General features: G+C 45.1%; 7 protein-coding genes across 7 annotated transcripts in view; 2 read left to right on the top strand and 5 right to left on the bottom strand.

Annotated features, from left to right (window-relative positions):
* LOC126556783 (protein dispatched) overlaps nucleotides 1–5,712 on the bottom strand; it is a 383,943-nt gene extending 378,231 nt beyond the window's left edge. The window contains exon 1 of the mRNA XM_050212269.1: nucleotides 5,696–5,712. The gene's annotated coding sequence lies outside the window, so the exon portion shown is untranslated. The remainder of the gene's footprint in view (nucleotides 1–5,695) is intronic.
* Nucleotides 1–18,927, bottom strand: part of LOC126556771 (uncharacterized) — a 364,167-nt gene that overhangs the window by 58,114 nt on the left and 287,126 nt on the right. The gene's annotated exons all lie outside the window — the stretch shown is intronic.
* Nucleotides 1–18,927, bottom strand: part of LOC126557752 (lysyl oxidase homolog 2B-like) — a 249,133-nt gene that overhangs the window by 48,109 nt on the left and 182,097 nt on the right. The window lies entirely within an intron of this gene.
* The window catches only part of LOC126558142 (uncharacterized), a 459,948-nt gene that overhangs the window by 294,629 nt on the left and 146,392 nt on the right, over nucleotides 1–18,927 (top strand). The window lies entirely within an intron of this gene.
* The window catches only part of LOC126558359 (lachesin-like), a 346,936-nt gene that overhangs the window by 221,834 nt on the left and 106,175 nt on the right, over nucleotides 1–18,927 (top strand). The window lies entirely within an intron of this gene.
* Nucleotides 7,236–10,894, bottom strand: LOC126559904 (uncharacterized). The gene is made up of 8 exons (XM_050216071.1): nucleotides 10,181–10,894; nucleotides 9,812–10,100; nucleotides 9,648–9,750; nucleotides 9,403–9,476; nucleotides 8,636–8,665; nucleotides 7,603–8,571; nucleotides 7,415–7,517; nucleotides 7,236–7,334 (listed from the first exon to the last, which is right to left on the bottom strand). Exons 1-8 carry the CDS (start codon nucleotides 10,892–10,894, stop codon nucleotides 7,247–7,249), a joined length of 2,370 nt encoding a protein of 789 aa, XP_050072028.1. The 3' UTR covers nucleotides 7,236–7,246.
* Nucleotides 17,365–18,629, bottom strand: LOC126559903 (uncharacterized). Its single transcript, XM_050216070.1, has 3 exons — nucleotides 18,617–18,629; nucleotides 17,494–18,365; nucleotides 17,365–17,427 (listed from the first exon to the last, which is right to left on the bottom strand). Exons 1-3 carry the CDS (start codon nucleotides 18,627–18,629, stop codon nucleotides 17,365–17,367), a joined length of 948 nt encoding a protein of 315 aa, XP_050072027.1.

The raw sequence follows: 18,927 nt of genomic DNA, 5'->3' as shown, positions 1-18,927 counted from the left end.
TGAAAAATATCCGGCACAAGATAGACCACAAACTCGATGTCCATGACCGAGACGAAGCTGTCCAAGTGGCGTAGCACTGAAAATTATTTTTGACAGAGCTGTGGGATATTCTTCAGTGGAGAAAATGCCTCGATTATTCGGATGATCTCAATGGAATGTATAGTTCTTGCGGAGCAGTAATTAATGTATAAGTCGCAAAAACTACTAAGAAAAAAGATTTTATTTTTGCGTCATATCTATTGAACTTTATATCTAGAATGCCGAAGAAATCCCACCAGAAATAAGGTGGCATTATTTTGTTGAACACTTCCTTTTAGTCATTAACTATACGTTTAAAATTTAACACAGTCTAAAGTCTATTGTCTTAAATGCACGTTTGAAGAATCCATGACAATTTGCATTAACTAATTACATACTCTCGGTTAAGATAATAGAAACGATTGTAAATTCATCGCACATCGTAACAAAACGTGCAAAAACTCCATTCTGAAATAAACCTCTCCTGCTGATTTCGTTCTGCAAGAATCTCAAATCTCGCCTTTAGCATAATTATTCTGCTGCAACAGAATAACCGATTAAACGCTTGTCTGCCGGATCTCCCCAGTGTAGTGAATATTTTAGCAATTTTCCGATGCCTCGCCTTCACCGCGCATCACACCATTCTCGCGTGTGAATGGACAGCACGAAAAGCACGTCATAGTCCTGCGAAAGCTCGAACGAGCACGCTACATTGTACACCTTTTCACTCATAACGGGGGGAGCCTCCACCAAGACACCATTTGCTTTACAAATCACACAAAATCACCCTCTCATCCGTCTGCAACCTTTGACCGCGTAATGTACACCCGCCGCCACAAGCGTGACCCTTCACCGAACAAGCAAACCGACACTGTTTCAGAACCCTAAGTTTTGCAACAAGTTTCCGAGACCAACCGACCAAGCAAAGGGGGAGGCAACAAACTTATGGAGCCTCCTTTCGGTCGGTGCCAGTTGCTGAAGGTACCGTGCAAAACTGCTTCATCGTCTGACCCGTGCACGGAACACAGACGGCAGCAGCATGTACAGCAGCAACAACCAAAAGGAAGGCATACACTTACTACACTACTACTGGAAGGCTGTACTGATTTATCTATTTTTGAAACCTTGTCAAAGTGTCATCCAATCTCGGTAGACGGAGCACGACAACCGGCGGTGGCACTAACGTGTCCATTCTTAGGCCTCCCTCGGGTGGAACGCGATGATGGTGCTCTGACGTTTGTGCAGGCTGTTGTCCGAACCCGCACCGAAAAACCTTAAGGCGAGGTCAGCGACTTCGGTACACGGGAACACTGTTGCATTGTACCGTGAGGTTCACCAATTTTGTTACGCTCTCTCTCTCTCTCTCTCTCTCTCTCTCTCTCTCTCTCTCTCTCTCTCTCTCTCTCTCTCACTCTCTCTCTCTCTCTCTCTCTATCTCAACAATCTTCGAACATCTGATGGATCTCGTAACCTTCGTGTATCCGACAATCCGGCCGTGGAGGGGGAGGAGGATTAAATAACAAAAATCGTTTGGGTCTGCGGGGTTTTGTCGCGAAAAAAATCAACAATGTGATTTGTGTCAAATTTTGCCAAAGCTTTCGGCTTTTCTGAAGGACAACAATACGTTTAGCTGGTTTGTCACGCAAGTTTCTAACCTTCTACATCGCTGTCTAACGCTCGAGGTAGAGCCTAGATCTTGCTTTGGAAGTCTCCATCCATCATCGAGCCATCCATCCTCGACGCATTCCAAACGATAGCGACACAGCTTGCGGGTGAGTTGACAATTCGTTGAAAACCCTGACAACATTGGGCTGGCAGCCCTGAGCACCAGCAAAAGCTACGATCACGGAGGATCCGGTGCATTCTTGGGGTGGATCTGGTGTGCGAGCATGTACTACCTGTGGAGGGAGTGTCAATCAATGCTAGAAATGGGCAACCAACGGGTAAGCAAGCCATCAACTTACTGAAGTGTGCACCCTTTTGGACACACACACAGCCGCTTGCCTATCGGGCTGTTCCGCCGAAAACCTCCACCCTGCCCGCCAATACCGGAGAGTGGCTTGAAAAAGAAAACCAAACAAACATGAGCAAACGCTGTCCTTTCTCGGGTTGGCGTGTTGTATGGTTCCGCAATTTGACTAGGTCCGGCTCGGACAGCCGGACCCCTCACAGCGAATTGCAAGTGCAAGTGAGAAAGCGTAGAGCCGGAGAGGTCTTGTGATCGACCAATTTATATATATATGGTCAAATGTTGCGATAGTAATACACAAACCCGAGGTGGAGGAATGCCTTGCCAGCGTACCTGAGGCTTGGGGCGTGAAACCAGTTCCAGCAGCGCTTGCAACAGGCAAGGTATCGGTAAGCCACCTGAAAATCTGGCCGTCGCTGCGTGAGCATCGATCTGGTAGTTTGATCGTTTAGTTTCTATTTTATTCCATTCCATCTATCGATTCCGCACTCCGTGCTGATGCTTTGAGCTCGGGCTCGGAAAACCAGTATTCGATTGGCTCGCTGTTGCTTCGGAATCCACAGTTCAAGTGGTTTCCCTGGACGCATCACACACCGCCGTCATCCGGCAGGCAGGGCGCGCGTTGTAGCGCGGTGGCCTCCGAACTGATTTTTCTAAATAAAAACGCAAACACTCCAATTTCGGAATGAGGCTAGGGGAACATATTTACGATATTATGGCCGCTGCTGTCGGTGTGAGCAAGTGCGTGCATGCGTGCGTGCGCTGCTCTCCATTGGCTCTGCGTTCGATGTTGAAATTCATGCACTGATATGTTGATGGGGGCCTTATGGTGGTGCGTGAGCTAGGGGATGATGATGTACTTTACTTTAAGCGCGGCTTCCAGTTTGGGCGATTTCGAGCGTCGAAGCAATTTATGATTGTTTATAATGAAGAATATAACCACAATCATAGCAACAACCACAAAAATGGTCGCAATCATCCAACAAATCTCGATAAAACACCAAGCAACAATGTGTGGAAAAAATGGAATATTTACGATAACAGCCAACCCAAATCGTATTTCAGCAGAGGTTTGTAAATTTGCCCGTTGACACCAAAGGTTAAACGACTTCTCATTTGCTTCGAGCCTGTATGGCGCGCGGGGCTGAGCAGCTCATGATACTGAGAGCACACCTTTGGACGAAATTTAATCCTTTTCCCTCCTTCAAAAGAACGCACCACACATTCAGTAAAAGTTCTCCAATTTTCTCGACCTCGACCTATGGCTGTTAAATATTTCTCGGAAGGTTACACTCACGGGTCACATGAAACCCATGCTGAGAAACTTTCCGCCTACTAGGAGCTTGCTAAGAAAGTTGGGAAAATGAATTCCACCGAAAACAATCGCCCTCTGAACAGAGGAACACTCATTTACGCACCGTACAAGCCTGTCCAGTTAGGCAGGAGCATTTATATGGCTTAAATAAATCAAACGACACAAAAAGTATTTGCATAAAATTAGCGTACATCATCGACAGAGCCGTTAGCACTCCACTTGGCATGCAACATTTACAAATGAGCCCCTAAGTTTTGCAAACCTTTGCATATTTCAATAAGTATGTCAGGGTGATGATTTTGAACGCAGCAAAAAAACAAATGATGCCGGTACCGGATGCTAAACACGCAAGGACCGATGTCATCTGAACCTTCCTCTCGTAATGGCACTGTCTTCCTTCTTCTCATTAAATACTACTAACTTCGAGGGGTCTCGGCCCGCCAGTTTTTTGGATTCTTTAACTTAAATTACCCATAACGTCCATAGTCAAAAGTTCTGCATGCAGGGAGGCTGTCAGGTTTGAATTTAATGCCGGTTCTTTAATATTACTAGTTGGCGATACTACCGATAGTAGATTCTGCTATATAGAACATAAGAAAGGAAATAAAAGCTACAAATAGAACGACTAGAATGGCGACGAATGAGGTCAAATGACTCAATAATTCTGTAAACTAGCCTACCAACAAATCTTGTAAATTTCAATGTCTTAAAATATTTTAATACGTAATCTAAAGTCTCTTTTTTCTTCTGGCCTACACGACCTACTAAGTCATGTACGCGATGTAATAGCTTTCATGATTTAGTTTACCTTTTTGGCCGATTAGTCAGTAGGGAAGTTCCGAATGAGATTCACCACTTTCCCTAACATCAGAAGACCGGCAACTCTAGGATCCCTAACACCAAACCACCTCAAAAAACTCATTTTATGTACATTTTTCTTTTTTTCCTAAGCCTTAGCTGCTAAATCTTCTTTAGCGACCATTTAAAGGCTGGCATTCTGAGCCATATCTTCCTTCTTGGCTTAACGACCTTCTAAGGTCACGCTGGCCATCAAATGGTTTCCTAGACTTGCTGATATACAACGTAGTTGGATAGTCACAGTCCTCCACTACGCGAGAACGATCCTTATGGGATTTGATCACCGGTTCTGTCGTGTGAAAACCGGCGCCACTGTTGCCCCTCCACCAGACCGCCCCTAGAGCCATATGTTTCCTTTATTTGCTTAGCTCCCATAATATGGTTCAACTTCAATTGTACTTTTTCCATTTCCAGGATTATCGGTGTTTGCTTCACTTTGCAGGGTCGAAAAACACAACATGTTTTGAAAAAAATCCTACAAACATAAATTTAAATATTATGAACATGAACCAGTGCTACACACACTCCCTCGATGAGGTTCAACTTTCCAGCATTCTCTCTCAAATTGTCAAAATTATGCACACAATCCGTGACGAACAACGAATCCGAAGGAAGGATGCTTTTCCTTCTCATTCGATGCACTTGTACCACCTCCTATCGTGCACCTTACCTTGGCCACTACAGAAACTCACCTTCACTTCTCAACTGCAACACACATCACCACCCACTCGTAGAGCTTGGATTTATCCGGATGAGGACGATGATGCTAGTTAGTATGGAACCGTATTTTTGATCCTGTCGGCGGTGTCCTGTTCCACACGTCAAACTCTCTCTCTCTCGCTCCTTCGTTCTCTCTGTCTCTCGTGCGCTCTTTTTACTTCGCTCCAATCTCAATGAACCAATCTAGCAGCCCGCCGTGTACTTGTCGTCCAGGAACGACGACGACGACAACGTCGGGGTGTGGTAATGATGTTGGTACCGATGGTGTCCGTGAAAGATGATGATGTTGCTGCTGACGGCCGCCAATGAAGAAAAGCGAAATGCATTCCTTTCTGCACTGCCTGCCTACCTACCTCCCACACGCGCCCGCAACCACTTTTCGCACCCCACCCGTGTGTATTATACCGCGCACTCGCGTGTATGCGTGGCTGCCGTGCCGTCGATTTTCGGTTCACTATTGTTTAACACTCTCGATTGCGTTTCAACCACACGCTGCTGTGGCACATTACGAGCTGTAGCGAACACAGAGGGGAGGGAGGAGGAGAAAAAAGGCCCCAGCGACCGGACACACGACGCTGGCCCACCCGAGCAAACGGAAGGATATCCTGCTGCTGGATTCCCCGAAACAATTTCACGGCTAAACGGGCACACACAGCAAGCGTTGGTCAGCACTGGGGTGTGGGATTGTGAATTCACTTTTTCGCTTTCGATTGCGCGCCTCGCAAAGATACGTTCGCTCGCTCACTTCGTCGTTCACTTCTTGGCATGTCGCGCGTTTGTATTAATGGAACGCCGTGTTGGCTCGTCCTACACACTGACTGCTGCTGCTGCTGCTGCTTCTGCTGGTCGCTTTGCTTTCCATTCAAGCGCACCGCACCTCACTCACACACACACATATGCACAGCGCAGTCGAAGCGCACACGCACACACCAACACTACACCATCAGAACCCGGTACGTACGTACGCACGCGTCACCGAGATGAGCAAGATCGCGCACACTCTCACGCTTGACACACTCACTCGCACACACCCGCACGCTCCAACTACAGCAGGCAACAGACACACAGCGAGCGGAGGCGAACTAGTCCATTGGGCATAAAAAAAATTAATAATAAACGGACAATGTGTGTGCAGAACACACAACCACGGAAGTGACCCCGAAAACCGACACACAACTGCTTCTTTCTCACCGATTCGCTTATTTTCACTTTCTTCCTTCAACGGCCCCGTCCGCTCGGTGGTGGCAGGTTGTTACAATTTTTACATCACTACTTCCCGCACAATTTTTACCATACGAGAAACGGTACCGCTCTGGCGCCGTACAACTCTATCCTCCTGGTCCGGAAGTACCACCAATGACGGAGACGGAACAGACGGAATGTCGAATGAATGAATTACCGCGAGGGTATGTGTGTGTGTGTGTGTGTGTCTGTCAGGTGGGTGCGAGGGGGGTAAAGTGAGCAACGATTGGGGCGAACGGTTGGTGGTTCAACGACCAGCTTCCATACTCACAGTGCACAGATCGATGACTAAGAACGGTGATTTCGAGCTAAATAAGACCTGTGACTTTGTGTGATCCGATTCCGACAGCTTGTGCGGAGGGGGATTAGTAGCTACAGTGAAAAGCTGCTGTGTTTTCGTTAAACAACCGATTTGCCCTGATCGCGACTAGTTTCCGTGGACCTCGCGACGACGAGACGCACATCCGCACGCTTTGAGAGTCAAAAGAGAACTTATTTTTTATGCGCCTTTGCTTTTCTCTATGCTTACCCTCTCTGCGTAGGGCACTGATTTAACGCACACATTGAAGCAAGAACGGTTTATTAGGCGGTGGTCTCAACAAGCTGCATCGTATAGTGGGATTTTGTTTTTGGGACTATGGTGCAGAATCAACGAGTTTAGATAAAAATTTGATTTTGTCTTAACAATGTGTAATTTTTGCAAAATCATGATGTATTTTGTAAAAAAACGAAAAAGGTATTATTAAGACAGATTTTTATTAACAAAAACCCTTAAAAGTGGTTGGTAAGGCAATTATGTCAATAAGGAAGAAGAAAGTAAAACCAATCCAGCTTAACGGGTAGACAGTTCGGATGGAATTTGATTCCCGGTCCTGCCGTGTGAAGAGCAGCGCCGCTAACACCTCTGTCCCACTTCTTACTATTTGGTTCCTTCACAAACAAGCCATCGTAAATGCAAAAAAAAAAAAAACGCGCGAGGTTTGTAGTCTCTTAATGTAAAATTTATTCATTGTAGTAAGTCTTTTGAATATATCAATATCGCTAGCAAACTATTAACTAGCTCCTTGGTAATTCCAGTCCATTCGTGCATCATGGCCATTCATGCGCCATCGGGAGACTCTCGTTTAGGTAGTAACACCCTGCCGGGGAGCGGTCGTAACACTCCCGGGACCAGGATAGCTTTCACCCTGAAGTTCGATGTAATTGGAATTTCTAAAATAAAACGAAAAAATTTAGAATTAGAATTATAATTTCATCACGCTTCATTTGTGAGTTGGTAAAGGGCTAACAACCTGTAAAGGACATAGTGCTGCACAATGAAGAGCACATCGAACAGAACCGAGAAGAGTCCTAACCCGAATTTGGCACCATCCCCGAAAATGGAGTCCCAATCGTCTGCCAAACAAAAAAGTGTGTAAAACAAATCAGATCATTACGTTGCTTCTCGATAAATCGGGAAAGAATCCCATTTTCATCCTACCATAATTGTATCCGTTGATTAGCATTTGCAGCATGCTAAAGGATCCCCCGGTAAAGTCCAGCAACACATTCCCGATGCTCCATCCGACGGTGCTTTTGCGCCGATAGTTTAGTACGGCCTGTGGTATGTACTTTACCAAAGTAACGGCCAGCTTAATATAGCTTAGATTGTAGAAGAAATCTAACCAAAGGTAAGTTCCGGTAGCAACCAACACACCCGATATCAGCACAACTAGCGCAAACACCGTCATTAGGGCACGTGCCGTGTAGGACACTTTCTGCTGACCACGCTCGTAAAAGAAGCACTGTACAATAATCAACCCTGTGGCAAATGTGGCATGCAACGAAAACGCTACATCGTTCGCTAACACCGGTATCAATCCTCTCGGATTGCGGTGCAAATATTCCTCCTGGATGGATCCATTCCAGAACAATGCGCAATTGAACGCGGCATACATCGTGTGCCCCAACAGATTCAGCGCAAGATAGTCGAACGAAAGACCTACGACGCTGGCACGTGTCCGATTCTCCCATATCTGGGGCCAAAATGACCATGTCCAGGCGAGAAAGTACGTCCATCCGATCACCGACGACACGTTGATTAGGGTCCAGGATTTTGCTACCGTAACGCGCACGAACGCTTGGCTTAGGTCGATCAGTCGATCACTAGCCGGTGAAAGGTGTGCCAGTAGATCGAATATCCCGGCCCGCAATCCTCGCAGTGTGATGTGTTCGGAACGATCGATAAAATTGGAAGTCGGAGGATCGTATTCAATCAAGTCAGGCGTCAGCTGCACATAGTCGTTCCCATTAGTAACGTTGGTCTGGGTAAAGTTGACTGTCACACGCTCAGACAGCGGACCGTGCAATCGTAGCGTTACATTTTTACTCTCGCCCACAATAACGGTTGTGTCCTGTGGGCCAAATTGTAAACGCAGCGGGGGTTTGTTGGCTTGAGCCGTTGTCGATGCTAAAATGTTCAAGCAAAGGTATTAATTTTGGGGCTAGTTTAGACTACCCGCGAACTATCTTACCAATGAAAAATAATCCCAAAATCCAGATCGCTGAAAAGAGGAAGAAAAATGCATCATTAGAACCAATTTTTGGAAGACATATTATCGCCGTTATACGATTTTTTTTAGAAGAAAACTGAAACTCCTTAAATTTTCATGTCACAAAACAACGATCTCCGTTTCTTTTATTCCTTATCATCACACTAACTTAACATTATTATTCTACAACAAAATCACTCCAAATGGCATCATCAGTTGTTGACGCAATACGCCCGTAAAGTGCCCTTATTAACGTATTAACGTATTTATTGTTAACCCTAAACGTATAACGGAAAAGATGTACTTAATGTCTTCCTAGTAGTAGCCTTATAAACTGTTTATTATGCTAAGTGTCCTGGCAGCACTATCACTCTAAGGGAGACTATCCTTGCTGCCTCCATTATTGCTGACGGTGGTGGCAGTCGTCGAGGAGTCTTCTTGCAGCGTTTTCGTTTCACGATTTCTGTAACAAAAAAAGCCAACCAGATAATGTTTGGGGTTTTAATAATCTCCAGCAAAAGCTATTTCATAATGTCACGGCACACTGAGAGATAAGGTTAATTATATGAGGTTATATTATTAGCGAAAAACCAACGAACCGTAATTTTTTTTATTATTTGAGTGTGTTTACTTGTATTTCATGCTGGGGTGAGTAGTGTGTAATTGTTCCGAGTGTTAACGAGCACTGTGAGCACTGTGTGACGGGGGTTTGGTTTAGGTGTTTCGTGTAGGTTATTCAGTATCAGTGCTGGTAATGGCATGCGGTTGTTTGAGCAATGTTTCTAGATTGGATTCGATAGGATCGATCCGTTTTTTCGGTGTGCTGTAAAGAAGAGATGTAAGAGAGTTGGAGTGTTATGTCTGTGTATGTATACAAGATCATCCGTAAGCTGTACGGCCTGTGTTGGTATTAGCTTGATTACGGTAATTGGTAGATAGTGTTCTGCATTGAACAGAGGTTTCTTGAAGAATCTTTGCAAAAAACCGCTCATACCTATAGAGGACGTAGTGCTGCACTATAAAGAGGATGTCGAACAGTACCGAAAACAATCCAAGCCCAAACTTGGTAGGATCTCCGAAAATGGAAGCCCAATCATCTGGAATCAGAAAATACATTATTCGATAACGTTCGGGAGATCACTACTCGCCTGAGCTTACCATAATTGTATCCGTTCAGCAGCATCTGCAGCATACTGAGCATACCACCGGTAAAGTCGAGCAGCACGTTCTCTATACTCCAACCGACCGTGCTCTTGCGCCGGAAGTTGAGTGCCGCCTGCGGCACATATTTGATCAACGTTATCGACAGCTTAATGTAGCTCAGCACATACAAAAAGTCCAGCCAGTGGAAGGTTTCCGTACCGACGAGAATTCCCGCCACGACGATAACGATCGCGAAGATCACCATAATTCCCCACGCAATTCGGGACACCCTTTGTTCGCCACGCTGTAAACAAAAAGGGAAACCCAAATTAATAATCCATCATAAGTTTATCAAGTGCTTTGCATAGCGCCTTAGTGCCTTACCTCATAAATAAAGCACTGTCCCACAGTGAGCAGAGTAGCGATCGTAGCGTGTATCGAAAAAGCCACATCGTTCGTAAGCACCGGGTTAAGACCACGCGGATTACGGTCCAGATACTCCTGCTCGATGTATCCGCTCCAGAACAGCGCACAGTTGAACGCAGCGTACACCGAATGGCCAACGAGATTCAGCATAAGAAAGTCGAACGAAAGCCCTATCACACTCTGCCTCCGATAGTTGATGATCATCTGTGGCCAGAAGGAAACGGTCCAGGCAGCGAAGTAGATCCATCCAATTACGCTCGAAATCACAATGATTGCCTGTGAGTTTGCCACCGTTACGCGAATGAACGCGGCGGCATCGTCAAGCACCCCGGTCGGTACTGCTTCCGCTACCAGATCGAACTGACCAGGCGACAGTCCGAGCAGTGAGACTTCATACGCACGATCAATAAAGCCATCAATGGCCGTACTGACTGGTATCGAGTCGGGAAGAATTTCAACGAGATCAGCATGCTCTTTGGAGAAATTTAACCACACATCCTGTGATAACATGCCACGCACTTTGGCAAAAATCTGCTGCCGTTCACCGACGATCACTGTCACATCCTGCGGATCAAGCACTACGCTGGCGCCGATAGTCGTTTGTGCGGTACAGTGATCGGATGCTAGCAAACACAACCACAGTATCGCTATGAAGCACGTCTTTCTCGCCATCTTCAGCCGATGGTTGGAAGCTTTCTGCACTGGCAAAACCTGTAAGGGACAAGCAGCAGTTCGTTATTAATAGATATTCAAATGTCTTTATGTACCTCCTCTTCCCAAACTGCCTCTGCCAAACAGCTAATAAGGATTCATTAACCAATACCGAAGGACTACCGGTAAATCAATCCACCCAACCCTACCGATAGTTGACGCACGGTGGGACAACACGTGCAGCCAAAACCGCACACCGTCAGTACCAACATCGGAACTCATCGGAATATTCATAACGCGCGCTCGGGGCTCGTCACTTTCGCACTATTTTGCCACCCCATGCTAATGGTGGATTGAGCGAAAGTTAACACTTTGGTTCGGGCTCCAAAACTCGTCGTCGTCGTAGCCAAACCGCAAACGACTTGATCGACGGGTAAAGCCCCAGCAAAGCGTAATGCCGGGGAAGTTTGGTTTGTGCTGTTCCTTCTACTATACAAAACTTGTCGACTGCTGCGTGTTGATACTTCCCACACACTATATGGCGACACCATACAGAGTTAGAGCCCCACCACATCTTCGAGCTCGTCTAACTGACAGGCACACTACAAACGTGGTGAAGGAGTGTGAAGGCTTCTTAAGTTGCAAAAAAAAAACCGGGCCGGCTTCCCGCCCGGGTCACGGAACGGAAGGATACCACCGGCGCCAGCCGGAAAGGTCACCTACCTTACCCGTCAGCGATAATGCCCAGATCAGCGGGGGTTGAAGGGCTGTTTTATGGTGGGTTAACCCTGCTTACTTGCGTCAATGTTGGTACAAATCTAAATAAACACCAAATTATTACATGGCACGCTTCGTAAGCTTGATTTTCAATTTTTACCTACTGCATGTGTGGGCAAAATTTGCAATAATCAAAACATTTGCAAAAGACATACATGTATGCAAAAAAAAAAAAAGAAAACAGTAACCTTGGAGTAACACCTTTGCAGAATTTTAAAAAAGGCATGCTTCACCTGCGTAACAGCGGATCAGCAAATTTTAGGTCATCGAAGACGTCACAGCTCGGCATATGTCGGCGGACACTTGAACATTGGAATTGCACGTCTCGACACCCTCTCGATGTTGATGATGGATAGAAAGTGAAGTGATTTGATTAGGTGGCAAGTACTGTGAACCGGCGCCGATTCAAGTGCACATGGTTCATATCTTCGCCGATCGTCAAGTTCTTGCACGCAGATAATCCTACTTAATTAAACGAATAAGCTATTAGACCTTTTACCATTTGTCTGGTTCAATCTTCTAAGAATTCCGTTTTGTTTAGCTTAAGAGGACTTCACCGAAAACACTTATGTTCTGCTTTTCCAACAGCAATCAGATAGCTTTGCACCCTTTTTAACGCCAAGTAAGCATCATAAGTAGGTTTCTATGTCGCCACAGAAAAGGGAAGTCACAGTGCTACAAAACCGGTGAGTTCTTCTAACGGTTCATGCTGTAATGTATGCACCTCCGAAAAATAAATACGTCCCTCCCTACGTACCAAACAAATAACAACACAGATAATAACATGCAACACCAACGCCGGTAGAAATTTGTCTTACTGATGTTAGTCAACTGCGGAAGAACACACGATACACGATGGTAACGAAATGGACACTCGCGTGTGCTACCAGCAGCACGGGCCGGTAGTAACTGTGCTCTGGACATACCGGCCCACCATCATGAACCGCATGTGCATGTTGCACCTTGGTGCATCGTAGGAATTCCCCAACTCCCTGCGCAACACTTGCCGGAGAAACCCTGGTGGGCCGGTTAACCAAAGCAACAACAAACCTCTCACACATTTCACACTCATCACCGCTGTCCGATGTTGTGCTCTATAATCCAGGTGAGCGAAAACAAAAAAAGAATGTGTATGCAGTTAAAGACTATATCTTTACAACCTTTTCCGTATGCTATCACATCTCACCTGCCGACACGGTAAACTCACAATCGACACTTCAATTGCACTCTGATAACCAGAACCTGAATGGTTGTGCTATAAAAACTCCGATGATCACAGCCCAAACCCCGACAGTCAATCTCGAGACGCGACACACTGTGCTCACACGCAGCACGTCTCCTGAGTGACCGGTGTGGCCGGTAGTTTTCGTAGCTGTCCTTTGAGTGACTGATTGTGCTAACCCTTGACGTGTGCGTGCCGAGAAGTCGACCTGCGGTATACGACGGGCACCACGTGTTGCATAATAATCGAAACCGTGAAACGAGAGAGGTGAAAATGCCTCTGTCTGGTTGCACCGCCGTACAACTGTGACCCTGGTAGTGATCGCAGGGGGAGCTTTTTCTCTCGTTCTCACACACACACAAAGCCCCGGGACTTCCCGCGAGTGGGCTTTCTAGCTTGACATTGAACGATCGAGCCCCTACGATCGCGCAAGGCAAACGTAAAGCCTCTCTAGTTGAAATATTCGAAATGGAACATACCATAGGGCATTGAATGCTACGACACCAGTTAGCACCAAGTGGCCTCAGCAAAAACCGGAACGATCTTGTCCACCGCGGTGATTGCCTTTAGGACCAACACTTCATCCCTGAACTTAACCCACAAAAGCTAGACTATGTGAGGGACTAAAAGGCGTCAAGTTGTTTCCTTTCTAGGTGACCGAGCAGATACGGCAGGCTTCCTGGTTTGGGCAAGAGACACAACTTTGGATAGAAGAACCCATACGAACCTGCTTTTGTGTATTTGTTATTTATCCTCTTGAATGATCGATCGGATCACCACCAAAATCTTTGCGGGATGATGATCTCTTGAAGCTCTTTTTTTCTCTTTCTCTGTGCCACTTGCCACTACTGGTCACCTTCAACCGCAAACGAAACCACGGGGACACAAACTACTCAAGCCCAGTCACAGCACGGGCACACAGCGGAATGCGAAAATCGGTTGCCAACTGTGCGCTTTAAATACGCGGACGCGAAACGACTGGTCCGCGCACATCTAGCAAACGCACACACTTACCACACAAGGCACGACGGGCACCACCATCACACACGCTAACTGGTCCATCTGTACGCGAATGTGTGTGTGTGCGCGCGTTGTGCGTGTGCGCCCAATGTCCGCCCATCTTGCGTCCATCACATCCATCATCATTGATCTGTCCCGGTCGATAATTATACATTCCCTTCCCTCTTGGTGGTGTAGTGTCAATTAGTGGGCGCATCTCGTTTCATCGCTCAACAATTGGGCTCAACTTGGTTGCTTCTTGTTGGCATGTGTTCCGAGGCATGTTCCGGGAACTTAAAAACTTAAAACCTGAACCAAAGGTTAGTGCCCGTTTGGTACACGCCATAGCATATCAATTTCATCAGGTCCACATCTACCATTTTCCAAACAATGTCGGGAGAACGTTATAACAGGATTATGTTTGAAGTACCTGATTCGGACATTACCAGACATTACCCGTGCGCGTTTAAGTGGATTTGAAGCGACTGGTGGTAACAATTATCGGCACTGCTGAGTCATTCTGTCTATCTCACTAGCCATCAAACACCAGGTGACAATCGCCCTAGGCCAGAGACTCTTATCTAGGCGCGCATATGCATAAATATCTCAACAAGCCAATTCGCCTTACAATGAGGACATTTATTATCAATTGTTCTATTCGAGGGATGTTTAAAAGGGATTTCATAATGGGCAATTTTAGATTAGATACCACCACCGAAGGGGAATGATTTACAGCTTGAATTGGGTGTTTTGTAGGATTCTAGAAAAATAAAACAAAATGCGGGAGAAGTTTTTGAATCAATTCCATTCTCAATTTAATGCGATTGTTTAGCGGCGATCAATCGCAAGGATTAGCCATTCAAATACTGTGTTTTCCAAATGGTGTCTGTCCACCCATTCGTCATCACACTTAAATACGCCGGACTGACGTCTGCACAAAGAATGATGCAGCAGAATTGCTTGTTGATATATTCTTAAATGAAATAATGATGCTAACATTAGCATCAACTGTTTCTCAACCTACAAACAGAACATTGAACAAGGTTTGTTGGAAAAAGGTGGATCGTCTAATTAACAGAGTTTCTGATCATTTCAAACCTCGGCATTGCGTCATATAACACTCGCATCGGTTTTGCTCCACTTTTATCACTGCTTCAATCACACAACACAAGATGTTTATCTGCTGATGATGTCCGAGCATCTAACACATCATGACACACTTTCAAGAAAAATACTGTAAAGAAAAGGTAACCGTCGATAACGGTCTAACGAAAGTGAGTGTTATCGATACAAGGAAAAAATCGGAAATAGAATCTAATGCCCCACAAACACTTCACCACGTGGCACAACGCTTACAATAAACTGGCAATTCAAATATTGTCCCTAACGCGTATCCTTTTTTCCACGAAGTGCTTATATTATGCCATTCTGATGCAAATCCGTTACCACCACTAGGTCGATCTACATTTCGAATGTGCAGGTAGACTGATAGACGAACCGTATCATACCGATCTGATGCTTTTCCCATCCGATGTTTCCCCCGTGGTGTTAACCCAGCTGTAATAACAAGCTCGTGCGTTTCTTTGCTCCCGTTCTGATCTGTAACAAACCCAGGGATGATGGTGTGTGAGATCTTTCACCGCGATAGGCACGGCATTTTTCTGTTGCTATTTGCTAGCCCCCAACTGGCACGGTTTCCCATTTTACGTAATATAATAATATTAGTAAATCGCATCACAGCATCTCGTGCAGGTTGGTTTTACCTTTTTTCGATTCTTTTTCTGCTACTGCTGGTGCTACTAGTGCTGCACTGTACTCTGTACTCAGTTGCACCCGAAACACGTTCCAACTACAGACTGAACATCGACACCGCGTGCGTGTGCTATCTGCCTTTTTTGCGACATCGGAAACGACTTCTTACGTTTGTACCTCGTGATGGGCGAACGCACGGTACGGGCGTTTTGAGCGGGTCGTCTGTTCAGTCACCTCCCCCAAAGACAAAAAGTCAATCAACCGAGTACATTTAATTTTATCGGCTTGCCTCTGATCGTCATCACTCCGATGTACATCGAGAATACGGTGAAAAGTTGTTGTGAAACTTAGAGCAAAAAGAAAAAACTAACTCAATGTTGTTTCCTAAAGGTAAGAAGACATTTAAGGAGACAGGAATTAAAAGCACCGGACACAATACCAGCACAACCATCTTGGTGGTAGATAGGAGGATTCGTGATCAAATTGTTATCTAATCTAAATATTATCTCTTTTGTTGGTGTTGGTAAGGCACTAAGTCTACGCAACCAAAGACCCCCGCAAGGGTAGGAAATAAAGGGAGAAAAATAAAACTAGAATAAAATTTCAAAAGCATAACAATATGATTCATTGACAGAAATCCCTTCGAGTTACTTACCATCGCGATCACAGCAGACTTTCACCGCATACAGACACATGGAGACACACAGTTCACTGTACCATACTTTTGAACCACCGAAGACGCGGACGCCAGACGGCATATCGGATCGGCATCGGTTGCCAGTTTTAATTTGCGCTCCGATTGCGCTACCAGAGCCAGGGCGGTGCGCGCGATAGGATACGCAACATTTACGAGTCTGATTAACAACGATCGACACAGTGGCGCCGGGAGGATTTTTTTGTTCTCAGAATTGCACCATCATTTAAAAAATCATCATGCCGGCATCGGGGATGCCGGCACAGCATCCCCGATGCTAAAAATAAATCACGCGACCCGAAATTCTATGCGTTGCACGGTTTATGTGTGTAGAGTTCGGTCCCTGTTCTTCCATTCGTTCGGAACGTACCAGTAAACGCCCCTCAACGGTGGACGTTCTTGAGGAAGAAGCCAGAAGCTCGCTTGTAAGCATGACTAGACAGAACGCGGTTTTTCTTCGTGTTGCATGTAACCCGCACGGAAGCCAGTTTGTGAGTCAGCGGTCACAGCAACGGATCACAGAATCGCATTACGTTGATGACGAAATAAGAACGATTAGTGTGTAATTGTTGTGCTAATTGTAACAAGTGTGACATGCACCGTACTGCCGGCTAATTGTACTGATAAGAGAGAAAGAATTGCCAATCGATGAGACATATTTGTCTGGAGATTTTGACTTACCGGACGCTCTTATAGCCATAGTAAGATAGGCGAAAACCGTATGAAAGAAAAGCTAGGACAGTAAGAAAAGTTTGTTTCGACACGCACAAATAGGAGTAGATTTACATGTTTTTTCTTTTCTTAACAATTACATTAAGATAAACACTTTTTCTCGGATTTCTGTATGTTTTCCTCGGTCAGCTGTGTTGTTTGTTTTCGTTCACTTTTGACAGCTGCCACGATTTCGCCCCGGGCTTTGCTTTTCGAGCAGAATGCATCATTCCAGCAGTTTTGAAATGGTTCGAATATTGCAATAATTTTTACGCTAGTTAAATTTTAAGGATTTTTTTTTTCATTTTCAATGTAGGAAAAATGATTTATACTGAATTAAACATTCTGAGTGTCGAATTGTAGAAACACAGTTAAATAGGTAGCGATGACTCCACAGCTCTGAAACGGAAAGCGATTTTTGTATTTATTAGCCGTTTTTGATTGACATTCATTTATGATACGTACCCCGTACAGCAAACTAAAATTTAAGTTGATTGAATTCAGGATACGATACTTTGGTTTCCGCTCAGCAACATACAGACCGAAACTGGTGATCATGAAGGCGAGATCACTATCATCTTCTACTGTCGCATTGCGTAACGAGCATAGTTGTTTTTCAAACGCGTGCAGCGCCCGTTCCGTTGCAACGCAAGCTCCGATAAGCATCGTATCATTCAAAGCTAATGGAAACACCCAAGACATTGACATGGAGATCACTTGATTGAAGCTGAACCCCATCGGTAGACGATACATACGTATCGCAAAAAAGGATCGATCCGTTAGTATCAGGAAATGTTCAAAGAAAATAAGTATCAAAACCCAACCATAAACAGTACAACATCTTTCTATAATTTGTTGAATGTGTCGATACAGCTGTATCATAGAACGCAACTGAGTTTCGGTGACGTTGGTCCGGCGAATGACTGTTTTCATTTCCACTATCAAAGTTCTTAGCAACATTGAAAATAGCGCGAATGAAGCACCAGCTGTCGTATGCGATAGGTATGAAAATACGCGCAAACTGTAGAAGATATAGTGATTCCTATCCACTACGAACTTTATTGTTGAAGAGAAAACCAAATAGGTGAGAAAGATGCAGTATGCTATCGACAGCGAGAACAGCCACAGCCAAAAAATTTGAAATGGTCGCTTTGATTCTATTGCACAGCGGTACAGAGCTTGAATTTCTTGCACCTTTACCATCAGCTGCTCCCAGCATTGTGCCAACGATGTCTGCGAAGAAGGCCATGCCATCCTTATAATACTGAATGCATTGAAAACGACGGACAAAATCGTTTCTACCATGATGAAGTAATAAAATAGCACGGCTCGGGCCACTAAGGTAAAGAAATGGAACAATGCTTTAATATCTCAAGTCGTCCTTTAATATCTCAATACTTTGGGAATACGCTATTTTACCACCAGGTTTTTTAACGAATGCTGATTCGTTTTCAAAGTAGATTAACCAAACGCCCGAAAGAATAGTTAGTACTAAAATCACTAAAATAATCTTCGGCGCCGCACTTCCCGATCTAAGTTTGCCTTTGTTGTCGATTGTCAGCGAGGAAACTCCAAAACAATTCTGCACCCTTAACGCCCATCGTAACCGGGCGACAAATTCTTGGTGCTTGCTATGCTGAAGCATAATTGGTGCTTCATGGTTGGCCATACCAAAGTTCACCGGCTAATTGAATGGTTCGCGGCACACTGAACGTTTAGATGTTGGTGGCATATGTGCTATTGATTAGCGCAAAGAGAGCACCATCAATTGATATTAATTATTAAAAGCCGCGGCTTCTTGACAGCCGGCTTTCGATTACGGCTGGACCTTGAGCGTGAGTTCGTTGATTGATTGATAAGAAGAAAAAATAATACAAATTTTGTGACGAATGTGTGTGT

Source organism: Anopheles maculipalpis, chromosome 2RL (genome assembly GCF_943734695.1).
Source record: "Anopheles maculipalpis chromosome 2RL, idAnoMacuDA_375_x, whole genome shotgun sequence".
In the NCBI taxonomy this organism is placed as follows: Eukaryota; Metazoa; Arthropoda; class Insecta; order Diptera; family Culicidae; genus Anopheles; species Anopheles maculipalpis.
Note: the sequence above shows the minus strand (reverse complement) of the source record. Positions and strands in the feature narration are given on the sequence as shown.

Coding starts and splice junctions, on each gene's coding strand:
- LOC126559903 (XM_050216070.1), bottom strand. Junction 17,428..17,493: donor ATTTTAGTTTGCTGTACGGG/GTACGTATCATA, acceptor TTTCCGTTTCAG/AGCTGTGGAGTCATCGCTAC.
- LOC126559904 (XM_050216071.1), bottom strand. CDS start 10,894: ATGGCGAGAAAGACGTGCTTCATAGCGATACTGTGGTTGTGTTTGCTA. Junction 9,751..9,811: donor GCTGAACGGATACAATTATG/GTAAGCTCAGGC, acceptor TTCTGATTCCAG/ATGATTGGGCTTCCATTTTC. Junction 8,572..8,635: donor TTTGGGATTATTTTTCATTG/GTAAGATAGTTC, acceptor TGAACATTTTAG/CATCGACAACGGCTCAAGCC.